Raw genomic sequence first — 16,049 nt, 5'->3', positions numbered from 1 at the left:
TTTTTTTGATAGGGAAGAAGGTGATGCTTTTCTCATTTTAGAGTTGTTTCATTCGTTGCATAGATTGAGGAAGTTTTCAAAAATGTAGTTACAAATTATGACTTAAGATACAATGCAGTGGGGGTTTTTTTGAAGCAGTCAAAAAATGTGATTTTTGGAAAAACTTAGGTTTTTACCTCTCAAGAGGTAAAAACCTATGTGCTTTTGTCTCTCTCTGTAATTTAATTTTTCACTGTTGTTGCGCATTTAAAAAGAAAACAAAAACAAACCGACAACCAATCATCAATATTTCTATATTCCACTTGTTGCTTTTTCACTGAAGGTGAATAAGGTTCAATAGCTGCCTTTAGGTGTGTGACAGAAAACATTATATCTGCAGTCCTGTGTTTACCTAATTTAGCATTGCATGTATTATGTTCCTCTGCAGCCTGTTCTTTGGTTGGTAGAAACCACCTCTTGGCAGAGCTGCCTTGGAGTGCTCGTCTGCTGGCTGCAAACGTGCTGTCAACAAAGTCTAGCTATTGATAGCTTTGATTAATAAAAGAATAATGAGCGGATGACATGAGACACACATTTCAGTTCTGCTGATTTCTTGTTATTTTACCTGTTCGGAACTGCTCAAATTTGCTGTTTGTGAAGAAGAATATCTGAAGTGGTTTGTGTTGCTCACAGCTGAAGCAAATTACAGAAATTGAAATGTTGGTTTAAATTGACGTTGACATATCAAGCTAATTACTTTCTGAATCAAATTAATATTGCTTAAATGCATGCTAAGAAACTGGATGTGTTTTTCTTCAGGAATAAAGTAATTGATATTTTCCCTGTTTTCAAATATCAATATACTATTAGTTTTTTTTCACAGGTGGAATAAGACCTGAGACAGTAGTATTTACAATAGCCCGTTTTGCTTAACTGTCTGAGATTAGTCAGCTGTAATTCAATAAATCCTCAGGGCAGCAAAGCAGCATGCAATACATCTTCAGAACTGCTTGGGGGTGTAAAAACAAAAATAAACCCTCCACACAGAGGTCAGCACTCCTTTAGTATCAAACAAACACTGTTGACGTCAGTAGGACTTGTGTATTTCTGCATGTGAAGATAGGTTAATTGATCTGACGCTTGGTTGGTTATTCTTGTAGACTTTTTTGATAATATTGAGGACAGTCTGCGTAGGGTGGTGGCTTGCACTGAGTTTTAAGTTCCATGAGAAGCAAAAATGTATTCGTAACTAAAGTTCTCATTTTCAGAAGGATGTAATCTGTGTGCGGGTAGTTCCTTAATTTCTCAAAGTTCCTTCTTTCTGGACTTGCACTTTCAGTAAATCAGTAAAGCGATAATGATGAAGATAAAGAACAGTTACCGTGTGTCCCCGGGACAGCAAAGGCAGAAGTTAGTTTGTGACACGGGTGTGTGAAGCTGGGGAAAGAAATGGAGGAGTTACGCTCGTACAATAATATGTTGTCACCTCATTGCGCAAAGCTGGGGAGTAGAGTATAGGGGTAGAACATAAAGGCAAAGGGGAATGAAATGATCACGGCACGAAAGACTGATGAAATGGAGTTATTATTGGAACAAGAGAGCATTGGGTAACGATAGAGGAGAAATTTGAACTGCGTAGCACCATCGCAGTACTAGAAGTGAAGTAAAACCCAGTAACACAAAAATACACAGGAAATATATTTAAGAATTGCTTAAAGTCATTTTTGTTGTTGGCTGAAAAAATTTCAGTTGAAAACAACAAACAGCAAAGGTCTGGGTATGTTTAGTCGCGGGATGACTGAACCATCTCGTGTGATACTAAGAAAAAAGCAACCGCAATTCTTGGATGATTCATTTGATGATTTCCAGTAGAGAAGGGAAATAGACTATTTCATGAGAGATTGCAAGGATGGTCTCATTTGTGCTTAAGAAATAAGTGAAAGAAACATCAGAAGGGGATTGTAGTTATCCTGGGATGACTGGAAAATGAGAAGAAAAAGTTTGCTCGATGTTGAGAAAAAGAAACAAGTAGAAAATACAATTCCTTCTGTATAAAAAAACCAAAAACCCACCTGTCAATAACAACCTTTATCCTGAAGGACATTTGTAGCACAGAAGCAAATGAAGTTTGGTTGCCCACATAGAAGTTTAAATCGGATGGTTGCGTCTGCCTTATAGGTGACAGAGGATGTTCTGGAAGAATCAATGTCACCTTGATGGAAATTCCTGATGAGTAAACAAAACCCAGCAGCTCTGTTGCTATGTTGATGATTACTTCACTTTCAGTTCTTCAAAGTCTTTGGGAGTTTTTTTGGGCTGATGTTTCCACTGCTTTACTTTTCCTGAGGTGGCTGAATAAACTTAAGAGGGGTTTTGGGGTGGTTTTTTTATTTTTAAGTTCAGATCTCTGACTCTTCTGTTGGAGTCAGATTCTCTTTGAGGCATTAGAAACGCTTAGTGAAGTTCAGTGGGTTGCTCTTCCATCTTACCTGTCTCCCTCCCAGCCAACAGTAATTCATGACTGTATTTCATTGGTGTTCTTGTACAAAGTACAGAAAATGAAGTACATTATATTGAGAGAATACAGAGCTGCCTGTGTAAATATAGTTTTACATTATTACATTTCCTTTCATCTGTATAATTTGGTTTCCTACGATAGAACATCCACAGTTTCGTTGTGGTGAATTTTATGTCATTTTATTCTTACCTCATATAATGTTTGGTTAGTCATTTTACTTTATTCTTCCAGATCCCCCAGTAAACCCCTGGCGCGGAAATTAATGAGTGGGATGGACTGGGAAGTAGTGAGTAGGAACTCACTGTCTGATGACAGGTTGGAAACACAGAGCCTACCATCACGGTCTCCACCTGGAACCCCAAATCAGTAAGTAGCATCAAATCTTCTCTCCCTAGAAGGGAGCGTCTACCTCTAATGTGAGTTACCTGCTTGTGTAATAAAAGGATTAATGTGATACAGGGACAAATAACTTCACAAATTATATGCTGAGTGGTTCAGCTCCAGATGAGAGAAACTATTTGGGAGTGAATTTTAGGTGCTTGTCACTCAACCTGTAAAAAGTGTAAGATGTAGCACGCTACCCTAAATTTGATAGCTTGAGTTTCTCAAGCACAAATAGAACTACATTATTCGTTTGACCAAGAAAAAGATTGATAATAAAATCTGTGTGATGTTTTAGAAATAATTTATTCTGGTTAATACCACTACTTAAATCATTGGGAAAAATTACTTAATCAGAAATTTGGCCTTCCAGTACCTGAAGGAGGCCTACAGGAGAGATGGGGAGGGACTCTGTATCAGGGAACATAGTGATAGAACGAGGGGTAATGGTTTTAAATTGAAAGAGGGGAGATTTAGATTAGGTACTAGAAATAAATTCTTTACTGTGAGGGTGGTGAGACACGGGAATAGTTGCCCAGAGAAGTTGTGGTTGCCCCATCCCTGGAGGTGGACCAGGCTGGATGGGGTTTTGATCAACCTGCTCTACTGGGAGGTGTCCCTGCCCATGGCAGGGGGGTTGGAACTTGATGATCTTTAAGGTCCCTTCTAACTCTTCTCATTCTATGATGCTAAGTCCTTGCAAGTTTATTCCCCTCAATTTTTCTGTATTTCTTTTCAAAGCTCACTCTTTTCACATGATAGGTTTATAGTTAGTGAAAAATCATTCCTAATTTCTTTTGGAAAATGACCGATTTTGGTCAGTGTACTGAAGCTGGCTTAAGAATTGGTATTATCCAATTTTGTATTGTGTAAACCAGAAGGTTTTAAGATTCTTTGACATTGCAGCATGTTATTGAAAAGGCTGTTGTAAATATCTGTAGCATTTAAAAATTATTGCAAAAATTGTGTAATAATGATGCTTATAGCATAACATAACTTAATCATGCGTGTTTCAAAACATTTTAAGAAAAATGCTAGTTTTCAAATGGGAAAGTTTTGGGTCACACAAATGAGAAGACTCTCAGTGCAAAGCTTACGATTCTTCTGGGAGAAGATGCAGGGGATAAAATGTTCATCTTAATGAATTCAGGTTGCGTTCTGCCATGAACGGAGCCAGGATTTTTCTTCTTGGGAATTCATTTTTGTTCTTATTGACAGGACTGGCAGTCCAGTAGCCTGTTCATTGACCCATAATGCTTTCAGACTTCTTTAATTGAAAAAAAAAAAAAAAATTAGCCATTTGGTGTTTATGAAAATATTTTTGAGCACTTTTAAGAAGAAAATTATGAAATATAGCATGTTGATCTGACAATGAAATTATTTCAGTGATTTTTGAAACATTAAATTATGTAGTAAAAATAGATATATGAACGTATGCTTGCACTGAGAAGAAATAATTGTTTTAGCATTCCTGTGTGGTGGTGTAAACAACGTAGATTAATGCAAATGTTCTTTTCACGTCGCACTGCTGTGCTTTCCCTCTTAGTCGCAACTCTGCCTTCACTCAAGAAGGAGCCCGGTTACGACCCTCATCAGTTGGACATTTAGTGGACCATGTGGTTCACACTTCCCCGAGTGAAGTTTTTGTAAATCACAGATCGCCATCTTCCACCCAGGCTAATAGCATCATACTGGAATCATCGCCGTAAGTTCTGTTGGTCCTTACTGTGTGGTACAATGTGGGGCTTCTGAAAATAAGTCAGATATCCTAGCCATTAAGAATTTCTTGTTAAATGTTTGGGTCAGGAAAGCCAGAAAAATCTAATAAAAAAGGTAGCTGTTGTTTAGGGAGAATTAGGATAAGTTTTACTGAAAATTCAATGAAACGGAAGTAAAGACCTATATCTGACATGTTCCTGGTGCAGGATTACCCACACACACAAAGTGTGCATTTACTGGAATGTGACCATCAGTGTTTGGATGTGGAAGTGAAAGTTATTTTTTTTGATAGAACTGAAGTACGTTGGTTTGTGATAGAAGCTTTTCATTCCCTTGAGTCTGGAAATTTTGGGTTTTGTCAAGACACACAAGTATAAGTGAGCAAAATACCTTTCTGGCACCCCAGAATTCTTAGGTTCCTAGTGTGTTTTGTATATTGTTATAGAGTATATATATATTTTTTTAAGATAGCATTATCAGGCATTTTTTCTGTTAGCTGAATTTTTTTGAAACTGTAAGTTCACTATACTGTGGTGGACAAAGTAAAAACTATTATTGTATATGATGACAAAAAACCATTGAATTATTCAAAAATTTGAAATACTCAGTAACTTGTGGCCAAAATGCAGATTAACTGAGGACAAAAGGTGCAAATACACTTACTAAGAGTGCCACTGTACCTTCTTATATGTAGCTATACATGTAATGTTAAACTTGCCCTCATAATTTTGATAATTTCTGTTAGCAAGGAAATTGTGCAAATGTTTTCAAAGCCATTTGAGAGCTCTAAAATAGCACATACATAATTACATGTCTATAAACAAATTGTTTGTCTCAGGAAAAATTACTCTGGGAAGGTATTTGAACGTAATTTTAAACCCTTTAACAACTCTGTGTAAGTTTGGGGAGGGACAGAGAATACAAAATTTTTTAAGCTTTTTGTAAAATAACACAAGATGCTTTTTATGACGGGCTACAGTAGTCCTAATTTTGACTATCAGCTAGTTACTTAGCTTTCAGAGTTACAAAACAGTAATTTGGCCTAATAATACAAAATCCCCTTTTTTTTGGTGGGCTCTTTTAACCTACTCATATTGCAGGGAAGACTCAAAACTGAAACACTTGTGAATCTTTTCCCATACTAGAGATCTGATGTGCAAAGGCCACACAGGGTCAGGTTCTTCTGTTCTAAGACTTCCAACTGAAGTCACTGGTGAGAAACACTTGATTGGTAGAGTGATACAGTGAAGTAAGCACAATTCTTAAATATTCACTTTTATTCCTATGCCTTTAAGTAAAGTTATAGAAGTTGTTCCTGAGCGTCCGTGGGATTTGTTTATTTAATACCTGATTTCTTGCGTAAGTCACCATAGAAATCAGTCTTAAAAAGAAAGGAAGTGGTTTTGTAAATTAGTTATGCAACTATGGCTCTTCTTTTTCGTGATTTTACATTTTTTATGCCCAAGCAGAAAACTACTTTGGGGTTTTGTTTTTGTTTTTTCCCTTGTTGGAAGCTTAAAAGTGGAATTTAATCTCCCAAGATAGATATCTAGCATAAGTTATTTTTAAGAATTAGGACATTGACTGTCAAAAATACATAAACCCCATTAGGGTCTTCTGAAAGTTTCAGGTGATGTTATTGATTCAAGATTGGAGATTTACGAAATAAAGTAGTCATGAAGTTGGTATTAGCTATATAACTTAATATTATACTGTTTTACAGTCCAGAAAGCTATTTCTTAAACAACTTGACCTTTCTGCGTGACAAGATTTGAATAATCCATCTGCTAATTTTTTGGGAATTTTTATTTATTGATCGAATTTACATGTGTAAGAAAGTCAGAGGGGCTGACCTGACAGGCAGTAGGTTTACTGATCTTTTTGAGTCAACATAGCGAAAGAAATGAGAGCTTCAGTGCAGTTCAGAGGGATATTACAGCTTAGCTAATGCAACCTTTAATTCCACATCTTTTTTTCTTCATCTGCATGTGCTATTCAAAACTAAATGGAGAGATTTCTGCTTGTAGTTCCCTGAGGTAATTATAACCTTCAATTCCAAAAGCATGTGATATGTGTTTAGTTTAATAAATTTATGGGGGTGTGTATGAAACTTTTACTTAGTCTATTAAAAGGTCAGCCCGGATATCTGTAACAAAAATACCCAAAGCTTGTCAGTGCTGGGGTTTGTGTGTTATTTTATTGTTATGTAAATCTCTGAATGCAGTAACAGAGGCTGCTTTGCCTGCAAAATAGGCTGCTTTCACTGCCATTGTCTAAGCATTCATAAGGAAATTCAAAGCTGACTGGGCAAATATAAAGCCATGAAGTTTTTGCCCAAGGCTTGATTGTTAGTTCTCACAATTCATTATGCTAATGTATTACAGTACTTGCATTGCTGCTTCTAAAATGCTCTTTTAAGTAACTTTTCAAATCTTTTCTATAGGTTTGTATGTTCGGTAGGAATTTATTTGTGTTTGTTGACATGTACGTGCAGACATCTAGTCAAACAGAAGATTCCATCTTTTGCTTTTATCGGAATGACTTATTTTGTGTCTCTCCTCATGGTTTCTGTTCCTTTTTTATTCAGTTGAAAACTCTCAGGGGTAATTTTTTTGCGGGAAAATACATAACTGTTGCCCTTCACTTTACAAGCTGAATAATCTGTGCTGGCCAGACTTGAATGAATAAATACATAGGGAGTTAAAAAGCTCTGGGTGACCTTTGTAAGTCAATGTCTAAATAATTTATAGCTGCCTTGAAAATTCACTTTGCAAATGTTGGCAATCATGATATTTTTCTTTTTCTCCACAAAAAATGAATTTAGAAAAGCTGTTTACCCTGAAAAATAAAATATAAGGATGCTTTCTTTTACTGTCACTTGCATTGAAAGTGTTAAGAAATAATATTTTTATTCCCTAGTGTTTTTTGAACATGAGATTATTCAGACATCAGATACTGAATAATTAGTACTTTTTTTCTTTTAGCACTGTGTGAAAAACCCCCACTATTTTCTGAAAGTTGAAATTAAGCAAAAACATACAGAAAAAATATTATTAGGATCTCTTCAAATGTACTGTTTTCATACATTAACAAAATATCAATATTTTGTTTTCTAAGAAAATTGACTACATTTTTTTTAAAACTGAAATAGAAAACTTGTGGTTTTTCAAATGAAGTGTTCCATTTCCCATTAAATTTTCATGCGTTTTGAAAGAGGCTCATCCTTTATTTGAAATAGCTGTAGACAGTTGTGATCTGATTCTTTTTTGTTGTTGTTGTTTTTATTCGAAAACATGTATGTGGGATCTGCCTTTCTTTAATTGCATGGAGACAAATTATATGGTGCTGAATTTGGTGTGTGCCTTAGGTTTTTCTAACTTGCAGCGACTTGAAATGTTGTGCTGTCTCATGAGGAGGGTCTTACTCTGCTAACAGTTTACCGTGGCTGGGGACCAGTTAAAGACAGTAGGGTTCCTCACGTGGTTACCCGGGCTTTTTAGAGGGATGTTATGGTATGAGTTACCACTACAGCTTGCTGATAACGAAAGGGGCACTGTCCTATTTCTGTCTTCTGGGACTGTACCTCCCTCCCCGACCTTGTGATGAACCGTTTGCCTCCTTGAATCAGCGGAGAGCTACCCGGCCTTGGCCAAAAAAAGTCAATTTATTTTTGCTTGCTTGGTAAGCTGCCTCGGCCGAGGGAGGAGCACCAGAGAACTTCAGGGAAGGGGCTGTGGGTGCGGGTGAAAGAAAGAACAGACGCACCCATTTCTGGTTGTAGCCTCCTCTTTAGATTTAGCTGCAACCTGTAACTTCATTCCTGGTGGTTTTGGGGATTTGCCACTCGTATCAGTGGGCTGTTGTCATGAGTCGTTAAATTACTTAATAATACTTTTTAATGTGGTTCATGGGGAGGAAGGCGTATGTTGTTGCTGGTATTCAGAAACTGGCATTCACACGAAGTTAATGGGAGCTGTGTGCTAACTGCCCTTTTGGGCCTCTCAAAATGTTCTTAATTCTTAAATATAACGCCATATCATGAAAGATGAATCATACAGTTATGTAATACAAATTACACAGTTAAACTTTTATTCCAAAAGGACTAATAAAGGAAATTATCCGTATTATACGTAAACACAGAGAACATTTTTATTAATCTGCAGTAGAGTGCTTGCAGACCTAAAACAGAAATAGGACTTTCTGCTATTTCGTCTCCAGTAATGGTGTTACAGCTCAAGTAAAAAAGGCACGCAATGAATGCCATTTTTACAAATGTTTCACAGCTGTGCATGTTTCAAAGGGGAATATGTTCAAGAGCGGGGGGAAAAAACAAAGTTCTCTTGAAATGTATACATATACTTTTAAGTTGAAAAATTAAAATTTAATGCTGTCATCTCCAGTGGGATTTTCAAATAAAGGGAGGGGGACAGTTGAGTTGTCTTCAACTTGCACTCCTATTTTTAGATCAAAAGCCAAAAGCTAGTGTGGAAGCAGTTTATTATGCTGCTTTTGTCTGGTTTTTAGGATTTAAATTGTGGGCATTAATTTAATATGTAAACTAATTGATTTTCTTGCTGAGGAAAACATATTGACATATCTATTTTAGAAATACTATTTTAGCAAGAGTGCAGGGTATAGATGCAATGAGTTTTATAATGTTCCAATATAAAGTGAGTTCAGAGTGCTAAAACCCTTTAAAAAAAAAAGTCACGTGTAAAAGATGAACTTACTGGCTCTGTGAATAGTTGCTTGTCAAGAAAAAAGCGGTAACATTTCCAAACATACACTTCCAGTATATTCCACCACATTACATTTTTGAAATTCTAAAAATACATACCAATATTCAGCTCTCGAACTCTTACGTTTCTCCTAGCATTTTCAGTTTATTTGAAACCCTGAAAAAACTGCCAATTTCTCATGGATCGTTTGACTTCATACTTCTATTTTGGTATTTAGATCTCAAGAGACTCCTATAGATGGGCAGCCTCCCGCGTTACCACCCAAACAATTTAAAAAGAACAGTTGGAACCAAATTCATCATTCACACTCACAGCAAGAACTGGAAAACCACATTAATGAAACATTTGATGTTCCCGCATCACCTGAAAAATCCACAGTAAGTTTTTTGGATCCGGTTTGACCCGTCTGCCTTTTATTGGAATGATAGTCCTCCTTTTCCTGAACTTGGTTCCAATGCATTTCGGAGAGTTGTTGTGCTTGTGCATTACACTGTAGCATTTCCATTGTACATACTGTCTCTTCGTCAGCTCCCACTTCTTTGTGTCACCTGCTGGAGTAGTTCTTTGTCAGTTGTCATCAAATGACTGCTTTGGGATGGATTTGCAAACATTTTGAACATTAGCTTTGCAGCACGTGCAGAAATTTCTAACTAACCTCTTCTTTGAGAAATCATTTTCCATCAATTTTAAAGAAGACATTGCAGACACTACCACTGGTGTTTCATCTAGCTTTTATCAAAAAGCTGAAACTAAAAGAGCCTCCCAGCTCCTAGGGCAGTTTTGTCAGGAGAGGATTCGTCAATCTGTGATTGCATTTCTTAATAGAATTTCCAAGAAGCTACCGAGACCTTGTGATAAGGCATGTAAAAATCTGAGTGAAAGTTCCTTTTCCACCCTTAAGCACATGCTAGATGAGTAACCTAGTCAGTTGATTATTGCCTGGCTGAGGTGAGATCTCACTGACCATTTTGGTGATTTTTTTTTTTTTTCTTTTTTTTTTTTTTCCCCCCTTCCAGAAGTTTTTGAATGAATTTGGTTTTGTACTGATGTGAGTCAAGGAACATTTTGCAAGACAGGGTAACTGTTTAACATCCAGATGTAGCAAATACTGTATAAACAGTTTTGCCGACCTCAGACATTCAAAATTATGAGTCAGCTCCCAAAATTGATGTTTTAGAAATGCCTTTGGTTTATTTTTATTTGTATTCTGAACTCTAAGCCTCAGACCTCATTGCAAAGTTAAGATTTCCATAAACCCCATACTTAATTTTGTAGCTGGGGTTTTAATATAACACGCAACAGGGAAACTCATTAATTTATGAACATTTGGGGAATGTTGTAAAATATCTTGCTTTAAATAATGAAACAAAATTTTTAACAGCTTTGTCTTAGCACTTACCTGGGTCATATTAAAGTACTGGTCTGTTTTGAAAGATAACACTATTTTGCTCATCAAGTTTCTCTGCTCTGTATTCAGTTATCTTTACCAAATTGACAAAAATAACTTTCAGTGGGTTTTTTTTGAACTCCTTTTAGTTCTGCAAAACCAACACAGCTGCGTGAGAATGAGATTCTTTTTTCTCTGTGCATTGTTGGTGTGATTGTTTGCTGTGGGCCAATGGGCCGCATGTGTGCAGCCTCGCTTACGGCAGTGCACTGTTGTAATTGAAGATCTAATTTGGGCTGCTGGTGGCTTTTTATTTTGGGTATTAGAGAAGAAGGAACACAGCATGACTCTGAAATGTTGTGAAATTGTAAATTTAGGATTTGGAATGTGTTTTTTTTTTTTTTCCCCAACTTGCTTTTCTGATCAGAATGCCCTTCAAGTTTCTGCACCACTGAAGTCTCTTCTGCTGCTCAATCTCAACATTTTAAGGAAAACCCCTCACCATTTTGACTTCATTTAGCTATTGAATTTCCTTTGTCTGATGTAGGATATATATGGGAATGACAACTTTTTACTCCATCTGCAATTCCTAAGTATCCAGTCTGAGAATGTCCAGAAGTAATTGGAAACAGGTGTGGCCAGGAGTCCCTTCAGTCACACACATTAATGATGATACACAGTGCTCTTTTCAGGTTTTTCATTCTAAACCTGTCAAAATAGCCTGTTAAAGCAGGAAATTATTATTCCATTTTTGTCTGGGGAATGCAATGGCACAAAAGTTGCCAAGCACTGCAGATGAGCACTTGGTTGTTGTTCACCATGGCCGGGAACCCGAGTCTGGTCTCCTGTGCCAGTGAACATAGGCTAAAATTATTTGCATAGGATCAAGCTTCCTAAACACCCTTTCTTCTCATTAATGTATCTTATGCTGTTACTTTCCTCTCCTCCCCCAAGTTTTTAATTTTTCTGTTGGATTTTGAGCTTCCTTACATGTAGAAATGTTTGCTTTAATAAGTTTTTTTTTGTTTTCTTCCTTTCTGAACATGAGCCTTATGTTCTGGCTGTAATTAGTAACATTGAAAACTTCCTTGAAACAAATTTCTTTAATAACACTTCAAATCCTCACCATAGAAACCATACAAATAGTAACTAATGCAGTCTGTGAAATAAATGCTGGTGGGAACAAACTAAAAATCACTTCAATGGCACTAACTAATCAACTAAGTTGATTTTTCCAAATTAAAGAAGTACCTGGCATTCTCCAGTTTATTGGTAGTTCCTTTAACAGCGTTGCTGTGATCAGAGTGAAACTAGAAAGAAAATAGCTAAAACTGGCAGAGCTTGATCAGTGCAAAGCACATGTCACACCTCATACTCCGCTACACTGGAAGTGGAATAGGGGATATGGAACCAAGATTTTGTTGCTGAACTTGTCCTTGCTTACTACTGGCATATTGCCATGAAAGGAAACAAAACGTATACCTTCAGTTATCTTATTTTTCATTGTGTTACGTTCTTACTGCAGGCTTTTCACTGTGGTCTTAATTAAAACAAATTTGAGAAGTTTCTATTTAGTAAACTGTTTTTCTTAAGACTGCTTGAAGGCAATTAGTCTTTTCTAATACTATTTCTTCCTTTGAGCTTGCTTTGACAGAACACACTTTTAACTTATTTATGTCCAAAACTTTTAAATGTGTAACTTTTCTCTTCTATGCAAAACTCAAGATAAGACTTGCATTATTTGCACAATTACTTGATGTTTTTCTCAAGTGTCTAGAAGTAATTACTTGATGAGGAAAACCACAAACTCATTACATACAATATCCTCAAAGTCTTAACTATGAACAAAATATACATTAATATAATATAATTTTTGTTTACTAGCCCAACGGCGGTGTCCCTCATGACAATCTTGTTATGATCAGAATGAAACCAGATGAAAATGGAAGGTTTGGCTTCAATGTAAAGGTAACAGTACATTTATTCCCTTCACGTCTATTAAGATTATTTTCTGACGTTTGTGAGTTATTACTAATTTAATTTGTTTTTGAAGGGTGGATATGATCAGAAGATGCCGGTAATAGTATCCAGGGTAGCTCCAGGAACACCTGTAAGTTATCAATAAAACAAACTTGGTAGCAATATCTGTGTATCTTGAAGTATGTATTCAAAGCTGTAAATTATTTCATAGTTGCCTATGAAAATTAGTTTGTGTTATAACATTATCCTAACAAAGCAAATTACGTGTGTTAAGAATTTAATGGGGCTACAGATTTTAAAAGTTTTTCAATCCTCAAAAATATTTTTTCTTACTGCAATAAAATTTAGTTCCTGAAAATCACAGGGTTACAGATGTTCAGTATGTGCTGTTTCTTGAGCTGTGTTATCCTAAAAATACATTTGCTTTATGACTTTTTTTTAAATATAGGCATTCATTTAAATTCACATAAATTATATATTGGAAGTGTCTTTTAGGATGTTAAAAATAACTAAAGTAGCAAATCTCTCTTATTTTAGTGACAGATGTAGCTGAATAAAGGCAAGGTTTAGATTAAAATCAGACATCATGAATCATTCATCAGGTCTGATTGTCTGTTGTTACTGGTGTTTAGCGACTATCAATAGTGTCTTCAAACCAGGCACAATATTTTGTCAGTTGATTGCCAAAAATACTGACCTGGTATTCAGCTGATCGGAGTCAGCTCTGTTTATACCTTTGAGAGTAGAGTGATTTGCTAACATTTAAGAAGTACAGCTTCCTTTTTTCTTTTTTTTTTTTTTTTTTTTTGACTATTTGAAACTACTAAAATGTTTGCCAAGAACATTGTTCTTGTCCCTATTAATTATTCTCTCTGAAATAATTATTAACCTAAATAATTTTGGCTGAATGATTTAGACATCCACTCTCTAAGGAGAAGATATTTGGTCGTGGCATGTGCTCGCTCTTTTTTGCAATGGTGCTTAGACTATGATTATAATAATGATCTTTATTACCTGATTCCCCTCTCTGGGATTACTGAGTTTTGTATGTTGTCATCAGTCCTTGTCTTATTGCAACTGTAATGACAAGAGTGTTTCACACCTGAGGCATTTCAGCCTGTGAAATTGATTTGGACAAGGCTCTGCCATGTTACTCCCTTCCCTTCAGAGATAAGAACATCCTGCCTTTTAATTGCCCAGACAAAATGTGATTCAAACAGAGGAGCTTTCTGCTTCAACCAGAGGAGTGGAGTAACAGCTGCTGAAAGACATGTTACAATGACAGTCACCTCCCAGCTGCAAATTGATTAGTTCACGTGAATGCTGCTGTCTTATGTATTGTGTAACTCTTCAATTTTATCATTTGAACACAATAGAGCAACCATAGCAACCAGGCTGTTAGGATTCAAGTCCCTAAGTATAGTTACTTTGAGTTGCTATTTTAAGGTGAGAAATTGGAAATGACTTCTTTTACAGATGTTATTTTTTTTTCTTCCCTTGCAGGCTGATCTCTGTGTCCCTCGTTTGAATGAAGGGGACCAGGTTGTACTGATTAACGGCAGGGACATAGCAGAACATACCCACGATCAAGTTGTTATGTTTATTAAAGCTAGCTGTGAGAGGCACTCAGGGGAACTTGTGCTCCTAGTTCGACCCAATGGTGAGTGATTTGTCCATAGTAAGACTTTAATAAATAAAAAAATAGAAATCCACACCTAGGTTTCATTTTCTAACCTCCATTTTCTGTCCTGAAATGGAATGATTAACATGTTTGTAAGAAAGAGGTCCTTTGCTTGAAAAGGAATTGCAACAACACAATGTATTGTACATACCATTAGCTGTGCATAACTAAGTGTTGGAAATCAATAGGAAAGTCAGAGATCACATATCTCTAACAGAGAGCTAATATAAATTTTGTTCTCGCTCTCATTGATAGGAATGTCCAGAAAGCTATGTGGGTATCGAATGCAGTTTCTGTGTTGCTGTTATTCCCTTAAATAAAACAAAAACCAAGCATAAACAAACCACCCCTCACCAAACACCCCGTGTTCGGATGCCTCTGGAGGTCGATATATGCAAAACCCTTCCTTATGTTTTTAAAACCATCCAGAACGACTGGTAACGTTTCTACTCGAGGAAGCTTAATACAAGAAAGTGCTAAAAATGTGGTCTAAATAACAGCTTGTGTAATATGGTCATGAAATGCACTGTTGAAGCATTGCCAGCAGATGGTCACTGGATTTAATTCTGCTGCACATCCCAATTATAATACAGTTGCAGAGGAAGAAGCAAAATGATAAATAATGATGTTTAATCGGAATAATTGAAATTACTTTAGGAGAGTACCTCAGCCACCTCATAAACAATTTTTCCTTTATTCACTTATTTGCACTCCCCACTTACTTGTGCTCACATTCTGTGTCTAAGTTCTCTTGCAGCATTTGTGTGCTTACTTTCTTTTTCAGATAAAATTGTTAGCTTTGTTTACAAATTTACTAAAACAGTTTCCCATTGTGTGTTAATTATCTGTGTATTCTGGATAAAAACATTTGAGTTGTGGAAGTGAGGAGTTGGCGGTTTCCCCCTTCGTGGTCATGGAATATCATTTAAAGACAGGCTTTTGAACAGCATATGTCTCTGTTATGGGTAGTAGAACATACATATTTTCAGTTTATTTATTGTTAGGGCATGCATACAACATTGATAGCATTATAATGGCATATATTAATGCCATTTTCTCAGTTGGTCTACACATCTTGCCCTAATTACTGAAGCCTAAAATCAGGTCAAAGGGAATTAAAAGTGAAAATGTAAATGCAACTATAGTGACTTGAGAGGCATATGATGATGTGAGAATCTGAGATTCGGGAGTTACATCAGACAAGGTATGGTATAATATATAAATTTTAGCAGTCAGTGATGTGCTTTTGCTTAAAAATACTATTAAACCAAAAATATAGTTTTGTCATGGACTGTAAGAATGCGTAGAGGCTACTTGCCCTTGCTCATGGGGACTAAAATCAGTGTGTTCATAAATGTGGATTTTTCTACAGGAAAAACACTTGTTTTTTCTGCTGTTTTAAATAAATGACTTAGAGTTAACTTTATTTGCCAAACAGCATGTTCAGTGAGAGTGTTGGTACCTTTGTATGTTATAGCTGTCTATGATGTTGTGGAAGAGAAGCTGGAGAGTGAGCCTGACTTCCAGTACATCCCTGAGAAATCTCCACTTGATGGTGTCCATCAAGATGATAACGCTCTGAGGGAATCCATGATTCAGCTGGCAGAGGGGCTCATCACTGGAACTGTTTTGGCTCAGTTTGATGTGAGTACTGTGTCGCCTGTA

At 36.3% G+C, this 16,049-nt stretch overlaps 1 protein-coding gene across 6 annotated transcripts in view; it reads left to right on the top strand.

The window, feature by feature from the left end:
• The window catches only part of PTPN4 (protein tyrosine phosphatase, non-receptor type 4 (megakaryocyte)), a 120,466-nt gene that overhangs the window by 85,308 nt on the left and 19,109 nt on the right, over positions 1-16,049 (top strand). For 3 of the 6 annotated variants that reach the window (XR_001411683.1, XM_014939629.1, XM_014939647.1), the window contains 8 exons: positions 2,729-2,863; positions 4,425-4,583; positions 6,625-6,633; positions 9,554-9,713; positions 12,608-12,691; positions 12,777-12,833; positions 14,207-14,363; positions 15,862-16,028. Coding sequence is in view for 4 of the 6 variants with exons in the window: in XM_014939629.1 (XP_014795115.1) it covers positions 2,729-2,863; positions 4,425-4,583; positions 6,625-6,633; positions 9,554-9,713; positions 12,608-12,691; positions 12,777-12,833; positions 14,207-14,363; positions 15,862-16,028 (928 nt within the window). In the remaining 2 variants the exon portion in view is untranslated. The remainder of the gene's footprint in view (positions 1-2,728; positions 2,864-4,424; positions 4,584-6,624; positions 6,634-9,553; positions 9,714-12,607; positions 12,692-12,776; positions 12,834-14,206; positions 14,364-15,861; positions 16,029-16,049) is intronic. The other 3 variants (XR_001411684.1, XM_014939639.1, XM_014939658.1) reach the window with 1 other exon arrangement.

This window comes from Calidris pugnax, unplaced genomic scaffold (genome assembly GCF_001431845.1).
Source record: "Calidris pugnax isolate Ruff unplaced genomic scaffold, ASM143184v1 scaffold21, whole genome shotgun sequence".
Classification (NCBI taxonomy): Eukaryota; Metazoa; Chordata; class Aves; order Charadriiformes; family Scolopacidae; genus Calidris; species Calidris pugnax.
The sequence above is the reverse complement of the archived record's forward strand: the minus strand, read 5'-3'. Positions and strand labels throughout refer to the sequence as shown.